This window comes from Tympanuchus pallidicinctus, unplaced genomic scaffold, assembly GCF_026119805.1.
Source record: "Tympanuchus pallidicinctus isolate F22 unplaced genomic scaffold, pur_lepc_1.0 scaffold13, whole genome shotgun sequence".
Classification (NCBI taxonomy): Eukaryota; Metazoa; Chordata; class Aves; order Galliformes; family Phasianidae; genus Tympanuchus; species Tympanuchus pallidicinctus.
This window is the reverse complement of record NW_026294648.1, coordinates 7,011,728-7,029,455: the sequence shown is the minus strand read 5'-3', so window position 1 is coordinate 7,029,455 and position 17,728 is coordinate 7,011,728. Positions and strand designations below refer to the sequence as shown.

Genomic DNA, 17,728 nt, shown 5'->3' with positions numbered 1-17,728 from the left:
TTACCACCAGCTCATTACCTTTCTCAGTGCTTAGGGGAAAGTTTGTTTCTCTCTAACAGGAAATCTCAGGAGCGTAGTTTAGAGATTTTATGCCTCTCTCATTTCCACATCCCACTGCTCTTTACTGACAGTCACAGAATGTCTGAAGTGTGTGACAGTATACCGTGTTCTACTAGTTAAATAACAATGAAATGATAAACACGTTTGCCTATGAAGTATGAGCTCCAGTCTCCAACAACTGTAAAAGCAGCTCAGACATCCTTGGTCTTCATCAAAAATAGGGAGTTGAGATAATGGGCTGTTGCACTTCAGAATGACACTCCAAAGACATTTCTCATTTTTATCATCAGGAAAATACTGAGTTTTGAAGTGAAATACAGTGCAGAACACAGTGTGAAAAGTGAAGGCTCCTGCAAGCAAGTGGAAACCTGGATCCCCATCAAGAAGTGACATAATTCAACTCTCTGCAAGAGTTCAGAGGCTGCATCTTTAAAATCCCAACCCCCACTTATCTGGTGGGTTTTTTAACCAGCAGAGGAAGCAGTTTGTCTCACAGTTCAGCAAACACAGCTAACAGCTTTTCAAAATGACCAGCTACTTTTGCTAGCATTCTGTGTTTTTGCCTGGAAAGAAGAAGAAAAACATTGTCCTTAGGAACAGTCTCCACAATCATCCATAATAACAGCACAAGACATACATTCTTTCACCCACTGCATTTAGAAAATGTGCAGCTTCCCCTTGACCTGCTGCAGAGGAGACAGTAAGTGTCTGTGTGATGAGATCCAGAAGCTGTCTTGAAACCCATTTGGATAAAATGGAAAATCTAAGAAATGTATCTTCTAAGGAAAAGAGGATTGGTGTGACAGCTCCTGAATGAGTCGGATCTCAGGGTTCACAGAGCCTATCAACTCATCTATCCGCTTCATATTTGGCATTTTTCCCTCTCTAGAAATTGAACTGAAACACTGTCATTTAGAACAAACTTGGTCCGTCTTGTGATGGATATTATTATTGCCACCAAAGGAAGCTGACAAGCGAAAGGAGACTCAAAGTTGGTCTGATGAATCTCCATCCATGCTCCTGCTTATTCCAAAATCTTCAATAACGGGCAAAAATCTGACAGAGCAGAAAGTCACCAGCTGTTCTGAACTCATTCACAGCTTGCACAGCTGCCTAGAGAACAGAACTTGCTTGATTAAACTGGAGAGATTTCAGAGAAGAGCAGCAAAACTTTACATGAATTAAACAGGTTTAAGTAAGCAGTGACTAAGCAACAGAAATGAGCTTACAGGGGAGGAAGATACTGGGCGAAGCCAGTGAGAGCATCTAGGGAGAAATGGCATGAATTCAAAGGTTTGTCTAAATGCAGAGTTCTTCTGACTTGATTTAAGTGTGATTTAAAATGATTTAGGTAAAGAAGTTCAAAAGGCTAAGCAGGCACTTTTGTTTTGATATAAACCATGTCTGCAGTTAAAATATTTGGAATATATCATACACTAAACACCAAAATTATTCTTTTAAGCCTAAGGAAGAGTTATTGCAGAGGTATTCCTTGCCAAACTAAACCAGCACAGAGGCGCGAATGGAGAGGGACAAGGAAGGGAGAGCCAAGAGGAGGAGGGTGAGAAAGTATCCAAGGAGGAGTCCTGCTTTGTCTCCAGAGGTGATCGATGGGACAGCATTTTCTAGGACCATTGTCTCTGCTTTTGAGGTTTTTAGAATGGCTCTAGAGATCTTTTTAACTTGATTGCATGCCCTTCCTGTGCTAGTCCCAAAAGAGACAACGTCAGCGCGTGAGAGGTCTTGGAAATTACATGAACAACTAGAGACTAGCAAATATGTCATCATGTTCTGTCACCTCAGGGTCACACACTGCCTCTGCAGACTTCAGAGTGATTTGACCCAAAGCCTTCCAGCTTGGCACAGGGAAACCCCACCATCACAATGAGCTGGCGGTCTTCCAGTTTGCCATTTGAAACCAGTGGTTCTCTGGTGCAACATTTCTTTCCGCACCACAGGAAGGTGCTCCTTCAGCTGGACACCTGACACAGAGCCTGTGCAAAGCGGGCACCCAGGGCACCAACATTTCTGTCTGAGCCATTTCTTGAAATTGAGGTCTGAATTTTCCATTTTCCTCCTGCTTTTCAAATGTAAAACTGGGATCACAACAACCTGAGATGTTAAGATGTAAGCTATCTCTACTGAAAATGCAGACAACTGATGTGTAAATATCCTGACTAAGCAAATCAGAAGGGGGCTGGCTTTCCTTATAAGTTATCTTTTAAATGATCATTTACTAATATCTTCAGTGACTCACAGGCCAGTCTCGCTGCTACTGCAATGCTCAGGATGTCAGAAATGCTTCACTCAGTGCGTTCTTAGCACAGTCTGTCATTCCAGTGACTTTTTCCAACTTTTAGTTACAGTCTCATGTAGTGCTACTCACAGTGCTTTGTGCATCCTTGAGGGAGGCAGTACAGCCTGGTAGCTGTTGGGAAGTGTTGGGAATGGATGTTACAAAGGACTCTGGTTTTGAGCTCGGCGGAAGCACTTCGGCGCAGCTGTGTAACCTGGGGGCAGATCACTCAACTGCGTTGTGCCCAAGTGAACCCAGCTGCAAGGCGTCTTAGAAACCAGATGGTGCACAAGGTTTCAATCATTCAGGAAAATGAAGAGGTATGTGGGGAGGGGAAAAAAAAGTTAATTCTGTAGCACATTGCTTCCAATAGGTTTGATTTGGATTTAAGCAGAATAACTGAGAATTTTCTTGATAACCAGAATCTCTCAAACCCCCATCCCCTGCTCCCAGTCAAAACCACAAACTCCACCACCTCCCCTCAAATTGCTTTCTCACGTTCTCCCTTGACTTTTCATCAAGTACCTTCTCTCTAGAAATTTCATTTCAAAGCTCCAATAGAGTGTATATTTCCCTTTGGCAGCCCGAAGAGGCTCAGGATAGGGTTCTCTGTGGCTAATCTTTGATATTTTACATGGTGATTTTTAGGCACTGAATTCTGTATTGTTCTCTTCTCTATACTTTTCATGCTACTGCTCTCCTTCCTCAGCCTTGCTGAGCATCAGTGGCACAGCATTGTGCTCTGATGTTTCAGTACTGTGCTGTGAATAAAAATGCTGAGCTCGATCATCCCCTGTAGATGGTAAGTCCTGGCTTAAATCCAGTATCAAAGCTACTGCCAGGTTTGTATTGCCGATTAATGAACGAAGGAAATGCTATACTCCAGTTTCTGTGGCAGAATAAATGCTAGCCACATGTTAATATTTAGGAGAAGACTTAAATATTTCAATATTTTTTGGCCTTAGCTAAAACATGGATGTCACGGGAATGCAGGAATACATATGTAGGAGTGCAAACATAGGAGTACTTGCGTGTGCTTCCAAAGCAGGGTGTTAGGAAAAAAAAATATTTTTACCTAATATAAACAAAGAACATTTAAAGATATGAGATGTACATTTTATATATTACTCAGGAAAGGCCTTGTCTGATTTTATTAGTCGCTACCGAAAAGAAAACATTGGCAGTTTTGAAACGTGTTGAACTCTCTTCCCAAATAAAGGATCAGAACCGAAAGAGGAGTTACAAGCAAATTTAATGAGATAGAGGACCTAATTCCCTAAGGCTTTTATGAAAACAAATTTCAGCAAGCTGTCTTCAGTAAACTGACCCCTAACTATACAGTACTGGAATGGTAAGATATGTGGTTGCTTTTCAAAACTGGCAATCACTATTCTGATGCAAACAATGTTCAGCTCACTTGTCTCTCACAATCTCTTTGCTCATTTTAATGTTAAAGATTTGCTGTTTGAACTATGCTGTTAGTACTTTGGAAGACTGAAATCTCATGCTAAAAAATGCAGTTCCAAAATGCCAAGAGGACAATGGCCCAGCTAGACTGTTAAGCTGTTAAGAAACCATTAGCTAAGTACAAATCCCTTAATATTGCTTGAGTCCCTGTTTGGTTGATCCAACTTTCTGTTTCACTCTCTACTACCAATTGAAGCTCACTAAAAACAAAAAAAAGCACAGCTTTGTGTGTATAGAAGAGCTTCAAATTAATCAGAATGTCTCAGAATGCTGGTAGTGGAGAACAATAAACAAACCAGAAGGTGAGCTGTAGGTAAAGCAAATCCAAGTGATGAAGAAAATAATGAGTAGAGTTGTCCAACAGTGGGGCAAATAAACATAAAACAGAATTTCAAGCCCTGAGCTGTATGGGTACTCATCAGACTCAATTTGCATTTTTGCTGTTCATGAGTAAAATGTTGAGTTAGCTCAGTACTGCTGCAGCTGGGAGTGTTTTTCCACATCCATGGAACTAGGATTTCCCCACCTGTGTTCCTCAGTGTAAATCATTGAGTTTTAATCCATTCCATGATCCTGTGAAGTGCTTGGGTGGCGTGTTTAAAGAAAAGGTCGTTGTACCACAACTTCTGCATGATCCAACCCAGTTTCTTTCCATTCCCATTAGGAACAGAATGATGGGTGCCTCATACTGTTGTTATTGCGACCCTAAAATTGGCCTGCTCACAGGATGCAGCTTCAAAGCCCTTGGCACACAGAGAGAACAACTGCAGTGAGAAACTGCCAGTGAGATCTCTATCGACAGACTGGTGATTTGGATGCACTGCAAGGGATCGAGTAGAACCTGGTTTGAAGGCAAATAACAAAATGATAAATTCCTGAAGCCAGGTGTTTCAGGCATCACAAAACCCTTTCTGCTGAAAAATAATTCCAAAAAATTGTAATGAATCAAATATACTTTGAGTAAAGGCCTTGTTTCTTTAAAAGATCATCTTGAGCATGACATCTAATTTGTTTAGAAAAAAGGTTATATTGTTTCAGATCCCATCCTTGCTCCTGGTTAATACTGCCCATTTGCTCTCTGCAGGTTTTATAGCCACGCTGCTCTATTTGTTCCACATTACCACATAGGAAACTTACACAAAAATGAGAAGTAGACCACTGAGAATCTGTCTACAAATGGTGCTAAGTAAGTACTGTGCCCACAGAATCCCTTTCAGAAATGGTATGCGTTTAAAGAAAAATAATCTGAAATAAATTGTTATAGTTCTAAAAAATCTTATAAAAGCTTATATCTTATAGAAGCTTGCAAATCTCTCCCCATGTTGCTAAGAACACCTTCTAAGTGTTCTAGATTTGAATTAATTATATTTGTTAAATTATTACTTTTTACTACTTATGCTTATCATTTACTTTTTGTCTTTATTTTCCAGTCTTGTGACTAAGCAAATTTGGTTTTGCTTGCTCAGTATAGCTCATGTCACTCTCCTGGTGCCTTGCTGTATCTTATTGCCCACACTCAAGAATACAGCTGTCCCCAAGAGAAGCCACTCCTCTAAATAAATCAGTAAGATTTATTTATTTTATTAATAAAATCTACATTTTATGCCTAAACTATTTGACTGCATTCCTTTTGGGAAAGAAATAATTTGGGACAATCTACACCTTAAATCAGTTTCTACTTTCTTGCCACAGGAGAACGTTCTGTGAATTCCTCTGATGAACAAACATGGAATTTTTAAGGAAGATAAACAGAGAGAATGAAGGGACCTCTCACACAACCCAAATACTGTATTTTGGAGATTCCCTTAAACACCAGTTTATTTGCTTGCCTTTTGTCCAGGGGTGTGGAAAACTATTTTTATCAGCTACATCAAAGCGTAGTGGCAGATTTCCCTTTGGAAGTCAGAGCCTGTTTCAAACGTCTCTTTAAGTCCTGCATATTTGGAGACTTGGGTCGGACAAGGTGGAGGCCTCTTCGTTTCTCTCCATTGCAGCTGCCAATCATCCTGCTGACCTCCTGGCAAAGCTGCTGGAAGGCTTCGTGCACGCCCTCGCAGTTCTCCCGCGCTGAGACTTCATAGTAAGTACCTCCCAGTTCGCTGGCCAGCTGGAGTCCTTCTTTGGAGGACACCTGCCTGGCTCGCAGAAGGTCTCCTTTGTTTGCCATCAGAAGCAGGGGGATGTTAGCGTTGGGGTGGATCTTGCGGATGTGCTGGTACAGGGGCCGGATGACGCGGTAGCTCTCGTATTCTGTGATGGAGTAAACGAAAACGAAGCCATCTGCCCAGTAGATCGAGCGGTTGATCTGCTCCTGGCAGCAGATGCTGTCAGTGTCATCCTGCCGTCAAAACCAAGAGGAATGAGATTAGAAAACTGAGAATAGGGAGCAGATGGAGCAGTCGTACAGCAGGGCGGGGTTTTAGTGTGTGGCTGTTGCTCAGCACAAGGCAGAAACCTCTCTGATTGCTGGGCATGCACTGGGGACAGGAGAAAGTTCCATCTGTGTCAGTAGCACGTTAAAGCAGCAGAAAAATGGAGAGGGATCAAAGCCGCCATGTTGAAAATAAGAGAACAACCTAGTGCTGATACTAACAAGTTCATTTTGTATTCTCATCTGGTGAATCCTTACAACAGTGACAGTAACCTGACCTTTTGGTGTGGGTAAAATGGTGAATGGAAGCATTAAAAAATCTCAGCAGGCTATTCACACTGCTGCAAGTGAATGGCGGTCCCCAAGCTGAGTTTTATGGCTCTTTCCAATTCTGTATTCTGTCTCTCCATGGACAGGGATTCTCACTAACTCTATTAAGTGAAGCTTGACAGGTTTTACTGCCATACACTTCTTCCAATAGCGAGAAGCAAGATTACTTTGAAAAAGCAATTTGTTGCAAATAACCAATTACTGGAACTGAAAATGAGGTGAAATCTCATTAGTCGTTCGTGCAGCTGCAGTGGGCTTATGTTAGTGCATTGCTGGTCACACGTTTGTTCTGCCCAGCACAGCTCCTACTCATATAGTCATAATAGGCACCAGTGTGCAGAGTATAAAACAGAATACAATACCACAATACCATGGAGCTTGAAAAGAGATCTGCTTACTTTTCAAGATGAGGCTATTTTCAGCTACCCCTCTCTTTTTTGTTATCCCTGCTGGCATGTTTCCCAACTAGACAGGGAGACCAGTGCTGCAGTTACTACCAGTAAGCTTCGTTTGATAAGAACGGACATTCCTGTCAATAATCCAGGCTTTTTGGAACCTTGCATTTTCTTCCATACCCAACAAGGCACTGAACATATTCAGCCCTTGTTGAAGTTGTAGGGAATAAGAGGTTCCTCTGTGTTCTTTAGTGGGAGTTCAACATCACAAATAGAGCCCAATTTTTTTGCTTCTATTATTGCTAAATTCCATTCAACACATCATCAACTTCAGTAAGACTTAGGGGAGGCATTTTAAATCAATGTAATTAGCACAATAAGCAATTCAGCTGATTGGCTGGGGAGGATAGATCCGGCATAACATGTCAGATCTTATCTTCCTGAACTAACACAGGCAACATTTCAGATACTTCAACATCATTCATAAATTGTTATGTTGTACATGTATGAGTTCACTCCAAAGGCATAGAACACCTGCAAAAGTGTTCAGAGGTCTTATGGCAGAAACCTAGTTTATCATAAGAAAGAATAAAAAATGTGTGCGGTAAAAATGTAATCACTGTTCATTATCAGTCATGGAAATTTGAAGTATTAGAATGTATGCTCGAATATCTGTCTACACAGCACATATCTGCCATTCCCATATGTTTCAACAGGATTTGTGTGCACCCAGCAACCTCCCAAACTGTGTTGCTTTTATTTAGACATCTAAACATGAATTATAAAGCCTAAGTTCAGGAAGGAAAGGAGGAAAAGCATGGGCAAAACTGATTCATTCTTTATGGCACATCAGGCAATTAGAAGAAGGACTACAGTCAAGACTCTTCTGTGGGAAGGAGGAAGCAGAATTTCTGAAGGCTCAGGTTACAAATTAGGCTTACAGCTTTCAGCAGCAGTTCTGCGAACTAACTGCCCTTTTCATATTGCACTGTGGCCAATACAGTCACTGGCTCATCACACTCAGTAATTTTTTGCTCTTGCCAGCTTACAGTAATACAAAGCTAAATCTTAGATGTATTTTACTAGCAGTGAAATTGCTTAACAGATGCTCTAATCACCCTCCTCTCTGTGCTCCCCATCTGAGAAACAGCAAAACAAAAAAAAAACCAACCAGGGCTGCATACAGAAGGAAGAGGGAGCCTTGTAGCAGCCCTGCTTCAAAGGCAAATGAGAGCAAATTCAAGCCATGATGGGGCAGACTGTGGGAAGAAGGGCAATTTGCACTGTTGGTGTCTGGGTTGTGTCCAATCTGTAGATAATTAGCCACCCTTCACATCCTGCTTGCCTCTTTTCATCAGCAAACTCCTTTTATGAGGAGAAAGAACTAATTGCTCTGGCAAGCTTGAAAATGCTTTTGGAGAAGGTGCACATTTGAAGGGAACCCTAATGAGCAGAAACTCTCAGTTACTCCAGCTAGGCCCACCCAGTAGTGAGATGGATGGATAATCCCCACTGGAATGCTTTACTGGGGAAAATCAAAGACTAATGGGCCATTTTTAAATGGAAATCTCTGCTCCAGAACAAATTTTGAAAGGCCTAGTGATTTGCAATGTGTAGGCCATCAGCAATGAATCACCTAACAAAACCAGTTATCTCTTTGCTTCTGTTTCTCTCTTAAACATGAAGATTTCCAGTGTGGCTGCAGTCCTGAGGATTCTACATGACTTCCTCCTGAAATGCCTGCACACAGCAGTCTTTCTTAAGGATTTTACCAGCAAGTCCAACCTATTCTCACTTTTAGTAAGTTCTGGTCAGAAGCAGTCCTTTAAAATGCTTTCAGATACACTGATTGATGCCAGCAGAGATCCAGGCTAAGATAAGTGTGTCTGTGGGAATTGTTGAAGCAGTGCAGACCTTTGAATGGGACAAAGAAAATGAAACTCTTTCCTAACTAAATTAAAATACTTTCTGACTAGGAAACCTCAGCTGTTGGTGTTACTACATTTTGTAGAGCTCTGGTTACAGTCTCTAAATTCTCAGGCAGTTTTAATTAAAACAGGGAAATCAGAAAATAAACTTGTATCCGTTGTGAAAGGAGTTAAATCGCTTCACTCCCTCCTTTCTTCAAGGGATAGAGCAGGGAGGGGTCTCCCTTTGCTACCATTGTTGGGCATTCCCCATTGTGCCGAACCACCACCAGGTTCTCCTTGCAGTGTCTTCTCTGTACAAACTGGCATAGGGTCTTTGTTCTCTGAAGACCCACCAGAATAGTTGGAAGACTTCAGGAATGGCTTTTCAGAAGGTTAGATTTGGGAGCAACAAGAGGATACCTAATTTTACCATGAAATCTCAGCTTTTTTTTAATAGAAGTTATTACTCCCCTGAGATTTTCACCTGTCACATAAAAATAAACTTCATTCCATTCCCGCTCTTCTGACATCATTTTCATCATCTTGTTCTGCAAGTAAAACTGCTCTTTTGAGAAAGACATCTTAATTCTAGATTCTGTTTGGCTCCCAGTCAAACGCTAAATCTAGAATATCTCAAATACCAATAGAAATAGGAAAGTATGTAAATGCCAACAGCTGAGAAATAAAAAATAAATACAATTAAAAAACAAGGAAGGAAAGCATTGAAAAGCGCTCTAGCTGAAATAGCCACTGCTGTGAGACCTATACCCTCACAAATTTGTGTTAATTTTGACTTGCTCTTAAAGAAACCTGATTTAACCTCTGCAGGGGCTCATTTTGATGGGGTTTAAGGTACACCTGTAAGAATTCATTTGGGTTTGAGCCCAGGTGTATTTCTTCTGGAAAGCTGAGTTATTTACAGATTAACGTGCTGGCAACAAACAAGAGACAGTAACTGTGTTATAAAGTACTGATGCACTGAGCAGATGTTTTACCTCCAGTGAAACAAAGGGAGTATCCTGCACCTGTAGGGAGATCTGTTCCCCATCTATGGTGAATTTTCTTGAATACAATGCACCTGGTGGAAAAGCAAGATCGTTAGAGGCAGTGACTATGACAACAAAGAAATAGTACATAAGGGGAAAATGGAAGTGCTGAAAGCCAGAATTTGAGGCTTATGATTCATAGCTGTGTATAGAAAGGTGAGTGGAACCAGAAAGAATGTGTGGCTGTGTATTTAAGTCAGGTGGTTCTGTATTTGTTATGTGGTTGAATGTTTCCACTGTACCTCCAGGATGATATACAGGAAAGTCAGCACTTAGTATTGAGTCAAATATTCTGTTAGAACAGGTGCATGAATCGCATTCTGGTTTCTAATCTGTATTTTAAAATGGAGGTAGTGCATACCCTTAATCTCAAGCCAAGCTATCTGGGTGTTTACTGTAAATTAAGTGAGCTGCTTCCTTTTGTGTTTTTGGGGGATTTATTTATTTACTTGTCATAAGAAAGGAGAGTATTCTAGGTTTGGATGCAGAGCATGTGACTAGATACAGAAAAAAACACAGATGTTCTCTAGGATTTGTGTGACTTCTGCAGTCAGAGCTTGGTTGAAATCCCCAAAGACTGGACAGTTTGAATTGGAGTTCTGGTTAGTGTGAATGACTGATTCTCAAGGCCATGTCCTGGCTCAGAGCCATGGGGCTAACCAAGCTCTTTGAAGAGCATCACTGTTCTGGGCTTGAGTTTTATTTTGTTACAGGAGTAAAACTAAGTGACAAAGAAATCTTTTCATCCTGCAAAATATCCATGGTTATGATAAGAACAGCTTCAGAGATTAATGTTATTGACGTTTTTCTTTAGAACTTAGTGCAAGTCACATGGATGTGCAAGAAATGCTATATCCACAGCTGCTGTGTGTGATGTTTCAGTGTTGTCCAACTACAGTTGTCATTTCTACACCATAAAACAATGCCCAGCATCTCAAACCTAGAGAAATCCTACCTACTGGAGAGTAAGGACTGCAGACTAACAGAGTGGCCCATTAGTGACAGTAATGCCATCACTTTGAAAATTGCCTGTGTTAGATTTGCTTCAAGGAAACAAGTGCTTTTATTCCAGTGGTAAATATCCAGAGCTCATAGAAGTATTTACAATATAAGGAAATTCAATATAGCAAAGTTTGCTGCATCTGGATCCAACATTATCATACTATATTTTAATACTGACTCTGTGAGGTAATATAACCCTCCTGGGGAGCTTTTTCTTCAAAACACGTTGGCTTTTAAGCAGGAAAAATGATGTTGGTTTATGGGAAAGTACTGCACCCCTGAACTGAGACCAGGCAACATATCATTCTTGCTCTGTAGTACACTGTAGAAAAAAAGACCTAGTACTTCCAGACATAGGCTGTGCTCTGCCTTATGCTCACTGAAGAAGAAGCATGCCTGAATGGTCACAAATACACTACCACCTGTTTCCTATTTCTGGCATATTTGTTTCTTCTACAGCATGGCTGTTGGGCTGGTAGCTTAATGAGAAAAGCATGTGGTTCTCGGCAATGATCCATTGCAAAGCTCAGAAGTCTGACTTGATGTACAGTCTCCCATAGAAAAGACGAAGAGAAAAAAAAAAAAGAGAAATAGTGAGGCAGCCATCAAGGTTGCTTGGGGTCAGGGAGAGGAGGCTGTACGGAGGAGCTTTCAGACTTCATTTCATCAGACAAGCGGAGATCAAACGTGTCTTGTATTGCCATCTCTGTTCCTGCCTCATTGTTCTGAATTCTCTGTCTTCAATTCAGTATGTGTCACTGCTTTTTATCCCCTCCTTTTTCACCCCCTCAAAAAATGTTAGATAGCCTACGTGTGGGATGTGCTCATAGGTATGATCACAGTGATACTTTCTACAGTCCTGGCTGAAACAGTCAGTGCTTACTTGGAACAGAGGCTGTGAGTTAAACAGTTCACATGAACACATATCCTGAGGTGTCAGAATGAAACAAGAAACGAAGTAGGAGTTTGCACAGCCCCTTTGCTTATCTTGCAGAAAGAAGACTTCAAATTGAAATTCTCCAGTGCCACAAGATCCACCAAAAGAAAAGGAATACACGGGGAAAAAAAGTTCTGAATTGCCTTTTGTGTGCTTTGGAATTCCTCTGGCTTCCCAGGGGCTGCAGAGCAGTGCTGGCTCTCTGTGGTTTGGTCAATATACAAGTTGCTCCTGGAGCCTGCACTTTAGTATAGGTATATTCCCAAGCAAGCCTTTTTACTCTGATCCTATTCCATCAAGCTGGGGGAAAAAATGGCTAACAGGAACGTGAATAATGAGGCTTTGATTTATTGCTTTCATAGCTTGAGGCTATTAACTGAAAATATGCACCTCATGGACATCTAACACTGCTCGGCTTTCCTGTAATGTGCACCAGTCACAAAAGAGAGCGGATTCCTTTTCAAGCTATCTACAGCACTGCAGCAGAAAACAGACTCACCAGCGTTGGCTTCATAGTCTCCAATAAATCTCTTAGTGAGAAAGCGCACAACCAGAGCTGTAAAACAATGAAAAAAATATGGGCCTTTAATGGGAACCAAAGTCAGAACACATGTAGTATCTTACTGGAAGAGTTAGTATAATATGAAACCAACTTAATCTTGCTATTGCTCACTTCTTATTCTGAAAATCCTTCTCTCTGCACTCACAAAAAAGGATTGGGGCCAAACTGTGATAGCTAAAGCAGTGCTTTACAATTTGTATTGTAAATCACCCCTCACGTTCAGTGAGGCTGTGTGGTGTGGGCTGCGGAGGACTGTTTGTTGTGACGGCAGATGTGACAATCTGACCTTTGGTTTAAAATAATTTAGGAGAAGAGTAACATGCCAAACCCTTACAGTACTGAAATGAATCCAGATGCCAACTTTAAGGCCTCTGTGCCATATCAGAAGTGTGGCTGAGGGATCAAATGGCTCTTCCCAGCCTTAAAAATCCTCAGTCCTCCTGGTGAAATCCATTAGTGATATCTAATTACATCCAGCAAACAAACTGCATGTGCTGTACACACACAGGTCATGCTCCAGTGCTCTGGACTTACTCATCTTAACCCGTGGTGTTTTCATGCACTATTGAATTTGAACATTTTCCATTTTTGTGATCTCCTGATAACATTTAAAGCCCCTTTACGGCCACGGTGACTTATATTCCTCTACTGCTTTCATCTCAGCAGATTCCTAAACATTTTCAAAACCACTCCATTTTATCCTGCAAGCAATTTTCTCATAGATTTATTTCATTTAAAATAATATATATATTTTTCTCAGTACGTACTGAGTCACCTCCTTGGTACCTTTAAGTGAAATTGACTGTGTGCTTCAACAAAGTACCTAAAAATAATACAGAAATGTAGCTGCTTCAAATCTAAAACAACTGAACACTTTCCTGAACACCGTGAAACCCCAGATGTAGTAAAAACGGATTGTGAACCATCTCTTCCAAAGCAATAACGCTCGCTTTATCCTCCTCTCCTCTCCTTTGCAGAATAGTGCAGGCAGGCACATCCTGTGTGCTATTATTTGTCCACACAGCAGTCAGCATTCACAGCAGGAGAACAGAAATCACTAGCCCCGTTTTTGGGGGTGTGGACATGAAGATGCGGTTAAATGATTCACACAGGGCCACGGAGATTCATTTGTGAGTACAGAGCTCCCCACGCTTTGCCCTGTCCTCACGCTGCCTGGTCACAGCCCTGCAGCAAACCTGCCTCACAAATGAGTCAGAACAAGCCAACAAAAACAAAACAAAACAAACAACAAAGCAACTTGAAATGCTTTGGCTGCAAAGGTTATGAGAGTTTTCATAGCCGTGGCTGTGAGCTGCAAAGCTGCAGGTAGCACGGCAGCAAGCAAACGGTGTGAGCAATGCCCGCGGGCTTACCTGTCTTGCCAACACTGCTGCCACCCAGCACCACCAGCTTGATGATTTTGTTGGGCACGCAGTCTAATACCGGATACTCTGGTATGGGAAGCAAGAGAAAGTTAGTAGAATACTGTGACATGGTATCCTGAGAGTTGAGACGCATGCCAGAAATGAGAGCTGATCAACTCCAGTAGGAGTTGGGAGAGAAGAGAAGGAAAACAGCTTCTCTGTGTCTGTTCTTGGCTGCGTGTCCCTGGGAAGAGAAGCCTTCTCATTGCATTTAAGTCGCTTTCCCGAGGAATGTTAGAGCAACCGGCCTCCTCTTCCGATGCCTCTGCTCAGACAGCGACTTTGGAAAGCAAAAGGAAACTTTTTGATCAACCCCCGTGAAAACTGACTCCTCCACTCAGCAGCCAATCACAAGTGAAGCCATGACATTCCTCCGGCCGGGCACCAGCGTGTGCCTCCATCCACCCACCACGCTCCTGCTCCCCGCTTTATCTCCCCGCTGCCTGTTTGATGTGCTTCCCCTTGACTGCTCACTAAAACAAGGTCCTTCTGGCTCTCAGTCATCGCAGCCGTGTTTGCAGTGAGGTACAGTCACCCCAGTGCCCTGCTCTCGTTCCACTTTGAATAATCCCATTCTGCCTGTCTAGTTTCTCTGCATTTTCAATTGATTCCAACTCTACACTCTGTTGTTCTCCCTGGCCTATTGTGCCCTGCATTAGGGCCCCTTCAGTGCTGGAGCTGATGGGATGCTCCTCTTCAGGAAAATAAACCCTTTTTTCCTCTGCAGAATTCAGAGAGCAGTGGGTTCATAAAATCATAGAATGGCTCAGGTTGGAAGAGAATGTAAAGATCATTAAGTTCCAACCCCCTCCAGGGGCTGGTTGACCCCCACCAGATCAGGCTGCCCTGGGTTATTTACAAGAACTAGCTCACATTTGTATCCTCTGGGATACATTTCATCTACTGTTTTTTTTATGTGGCAGTAGTTGCAATGGTCCGTTGGAATATGGATCAGTACCGTGTTGGGGAACTCCTGTGTCTCTAAGCATGGAAAAGTGAATTTGGGCTAACAACAGCTATGAGAAAGCTGAGGAAGGACTCAGAATCCTTCAGTGGGGTGAGCCAGACAGAGGGAGTGAAGAAAGAATGACTTCTATAGGAGTGTAGTGTTGAGACAGCTGGCGGCTGGAAGGTCTGTAGGGATGACAGCATGTAACTGTACACGAACTGCAATCAACTCGGTTATCAAGGATAATGGGGAGGGAAGAGAAAGCAAAGAGTGATCGGGAGGGAATGAGCCAGATAAAGAAAAAACTGCAAATAATATATAAAACAGATGTAAATTAAACTACAGAAAAGATAGTCTGAACATTCATCTCTGCAAAACTGGTCAGAAGAGGTCTGCAAAAGGCTTCAGGCAGCGATGGGAAGAGGCGAGCCGGGTGCCTGCAGCGTGCTGCTGAGACGTGCGCTCCGTCACGCTGTGTGGGAAACAGATCCTGACGGAAAGTGGCACCGCAGCTAATCCACCCACAGGCCCCGGAGACCCGGGCGTGCGGATTTCTCCTGCCCTCTGTATGCTCCTGCCAGGCAGAGGGTAGGCATGGTTCCTTATGGAGAGGCTGCAGCCACCAAAAGAACTTTCTGTGCCCAGACGCTTTCGTGCAGCTGCTTTCAATCACAGCATACACAGAGCTTTCCCAGCAGGTTTCAGAAGCCAGGACATGGCTGAGAGCAGTAGGAAGGGGAAGCAGGCCAGCTTTCTAGTTTGTCACTCCTTCTCAAAGCACTGTGTGCCAGCTTTTCAAATGATCTCCATTTCCATGCCGGTCCCACAGAGGACATAAGCATGTCACATGTGAACTGGGTGCAGAACTTCAGAAAAATCCAGCTTTGGTGCACAGCAGTCCAGCAAAATAAGCACAGGATGAAGAAGATTCATGAATGTATCACTTTTCCAGGACACAGTTTCCTCTCTAAAAACTTGTTCTGAAGCAATATTTGTGCTGAGTTGTGTAAGCATGCAGGGTTATTACTTTGACCATCATGACAGCTCAGGAGGGGTGGGACAAAAGGCCTGGAAGGCTCTGCAGCTTGTGGTGCTGAGAGGGTGCCACCAGATCATGAGTCTTCTGGGACATGACTCCTATGTGAATGGAGTAAATGAGCATCCAAATTTTTGGAAACACCCAAGCACTGTAAAATCTTCTCCAGGACATTTCACATGGGTGCCTTAATCTTGCAGAAGTTTTGTAGAACAGGCAAAGTGAGAGGAAAATATTCAAAGTCTTGTGGTCAATAAGCAGGGTGCTTTGAACTGTGTAATTGAGCTGGACACATCATAAATTTGGGGATTAACTAGCAACTTTCTAAGTACGATGCTGGAACCCTTGTTACCATTTCCTATTAAAAGCATATGCGAGTGAGTAATAGAAAAGTATTCATCACTACAGCTCTCCTATAAAAACAAGTGGCAGTAATCTATCAGTGTCTAGGTGGCCAGAAGAGCTTCAGTGCAAGGAAAAAGGCCAGATAAGCTAAGGAGTACCATACAGAACATTCTATGCTAGCAAAAGCATTCTTAGAACAATACGGAATTTCTCTGGTAGAGAAGATATTGTTGACAGAAACAAAAGTAAATGTCCTTTGGGCATTTTGTGTCAGTGTTGAGCAAACTTAGAAGGTTCTCAAGAAGCAGTGCAACTTTAGTCTAGATAAATGTAAAGGAATGCATCTAGAGAAGAATGTCACAAACTGCTTCAATGATGCTGAACTTGAATGCAGCACTCATAAATTAGGAAGGAGATCCTGGAGTCATTGCCAGCAGTTCTCTAAAATGAACAGCTCAGTGTGCAAGAGCAGTGGAAAAAAACTCCAACAAAACTTTCAAGGGGAATGAAGAACAAGACACAGGGCAGCTTTTTGCTGCTTACAGAAAAGCTCCAAGCACCCCCAGCTCCACCCTGCAGCTCTCTGCATCTCACCAACACACTGGGGTGTGAGAAGGCACAGAGCTGGGCAGCTGAAGTGGTCATGGGCATGGAGCAGCTGCTGGAAAGGCTGAGTGCACGTGCTGCTGCTGACACCTGAGAGGAACTGTGTGGGAGCAGGAATGAAAGAAAGCCCAGCGGTGCGGGAAATGTTTAACTGCTTCTTTTGGCAGCTGTGATGGCTTCTGGTTGCCTACGACAAATGTGGAAGCAGTTTCAGAGTGCATCTTGGAAACAGACCAATTGATTTCCAGTTCCTTTGCTCATACAGTTCAATCTCATTTTCTCATATGCTAGCCCAGGCTTCTTATGCTTCTAACCAAAGCCTACTGCCACTGTGTGCAGGATGTGCAGGAATCTCTGTCCAGATGTAATGGTTGTTTGGATTTTTTTAAAACAGTAATAAAAAAGCAACATAGTCTCCCAAAAGTTGTAAATATATTCCTGAAGAACAAACCAAGGAAGATATATAATGAAAGCCAGAGGTTTTGAATCCGATCTTTATCTGATTTTATGGATTTTCAGAACAGTCTTTTCACTGAGTGAAACCAGGCAGAGGATTCACACTATTTGAGACTGTATAACCCTTGGCACGTAGAATGAGAATTGTTTTTAAAAGAGATTTTAATTGTTTGTGTACAATGGACTTATATTTAGCTTAAAAAGCTCATGTTTTTAATTCAAATTCTCTTGGAAAAACAATAGCTTAGATTAAAGGGAGAATGTTTGTAAAACTCAGAGCAACTTAGAAAACATGTGAACGATTCCGAAGGCTGGGTTGCTCCACGCAGCCTTTGCGTGTTGCACAGAGATTATGTTGTTTCCACACCAAAATTGTAAAGACTTATTGATTGGTCTCTGTTGCTTTTGGCTACGATTTTCATAAGATTTTCTGTTTTTAATGTTACTGGCACTTGTACGTATTTTCAGAGATGAAGTATTCTAAACATAAAAATATTTTTCATTTACCATAGTGCTTTTCATACAAGGACATCAAA

At 42.1% G+C, this 17,728-nt stretch overlaps 1 protein-coding gene across 2 annotated transcripts in view; it reads right to left on the bottom strand.

Annotated features, from left to right (window-relative positions):
- Positions 1-5,388: 5,388 nt before the first annotated feature.
- The window catches only part of LOC128075819 (ras-like protein family member 11A-like), a 48,002-nt gene continuing 35,662 nt past the window's right edge, over positions 5,389-17,728 (bottom strand). The window contains exons 2-5 of one of the 2 annotated variants that reach the window (XM_052672901.1): positions 13,750-13,876; positions 12,314-12,370; positions 9,825-9,907; positions 5,389-6,161 (exon numbers count right to left, since the gene is read on the bottom strand). In XM_052672901.1, coding sequence (XP_052528861.1) covers positions 5,694-6,161; positions 9,825-9,907; positions 12,314-12,370; positions 13,750-13,870 — 729 coding nt within the window. In that variant the 5' untranslated portion in view covers positions 13,871-13,876 and the 3' untranslated portion in view covers positions 5,389-5,693. Of the gene's footprint in view, positions 6,162-9,824; positions 9,908-12,313; positions 12,371-13,749; positions 14,114-17,728 lie in introns of those variants that run through there. The other variant, XM_052672900.1, reaches the window with a different exon arrangement.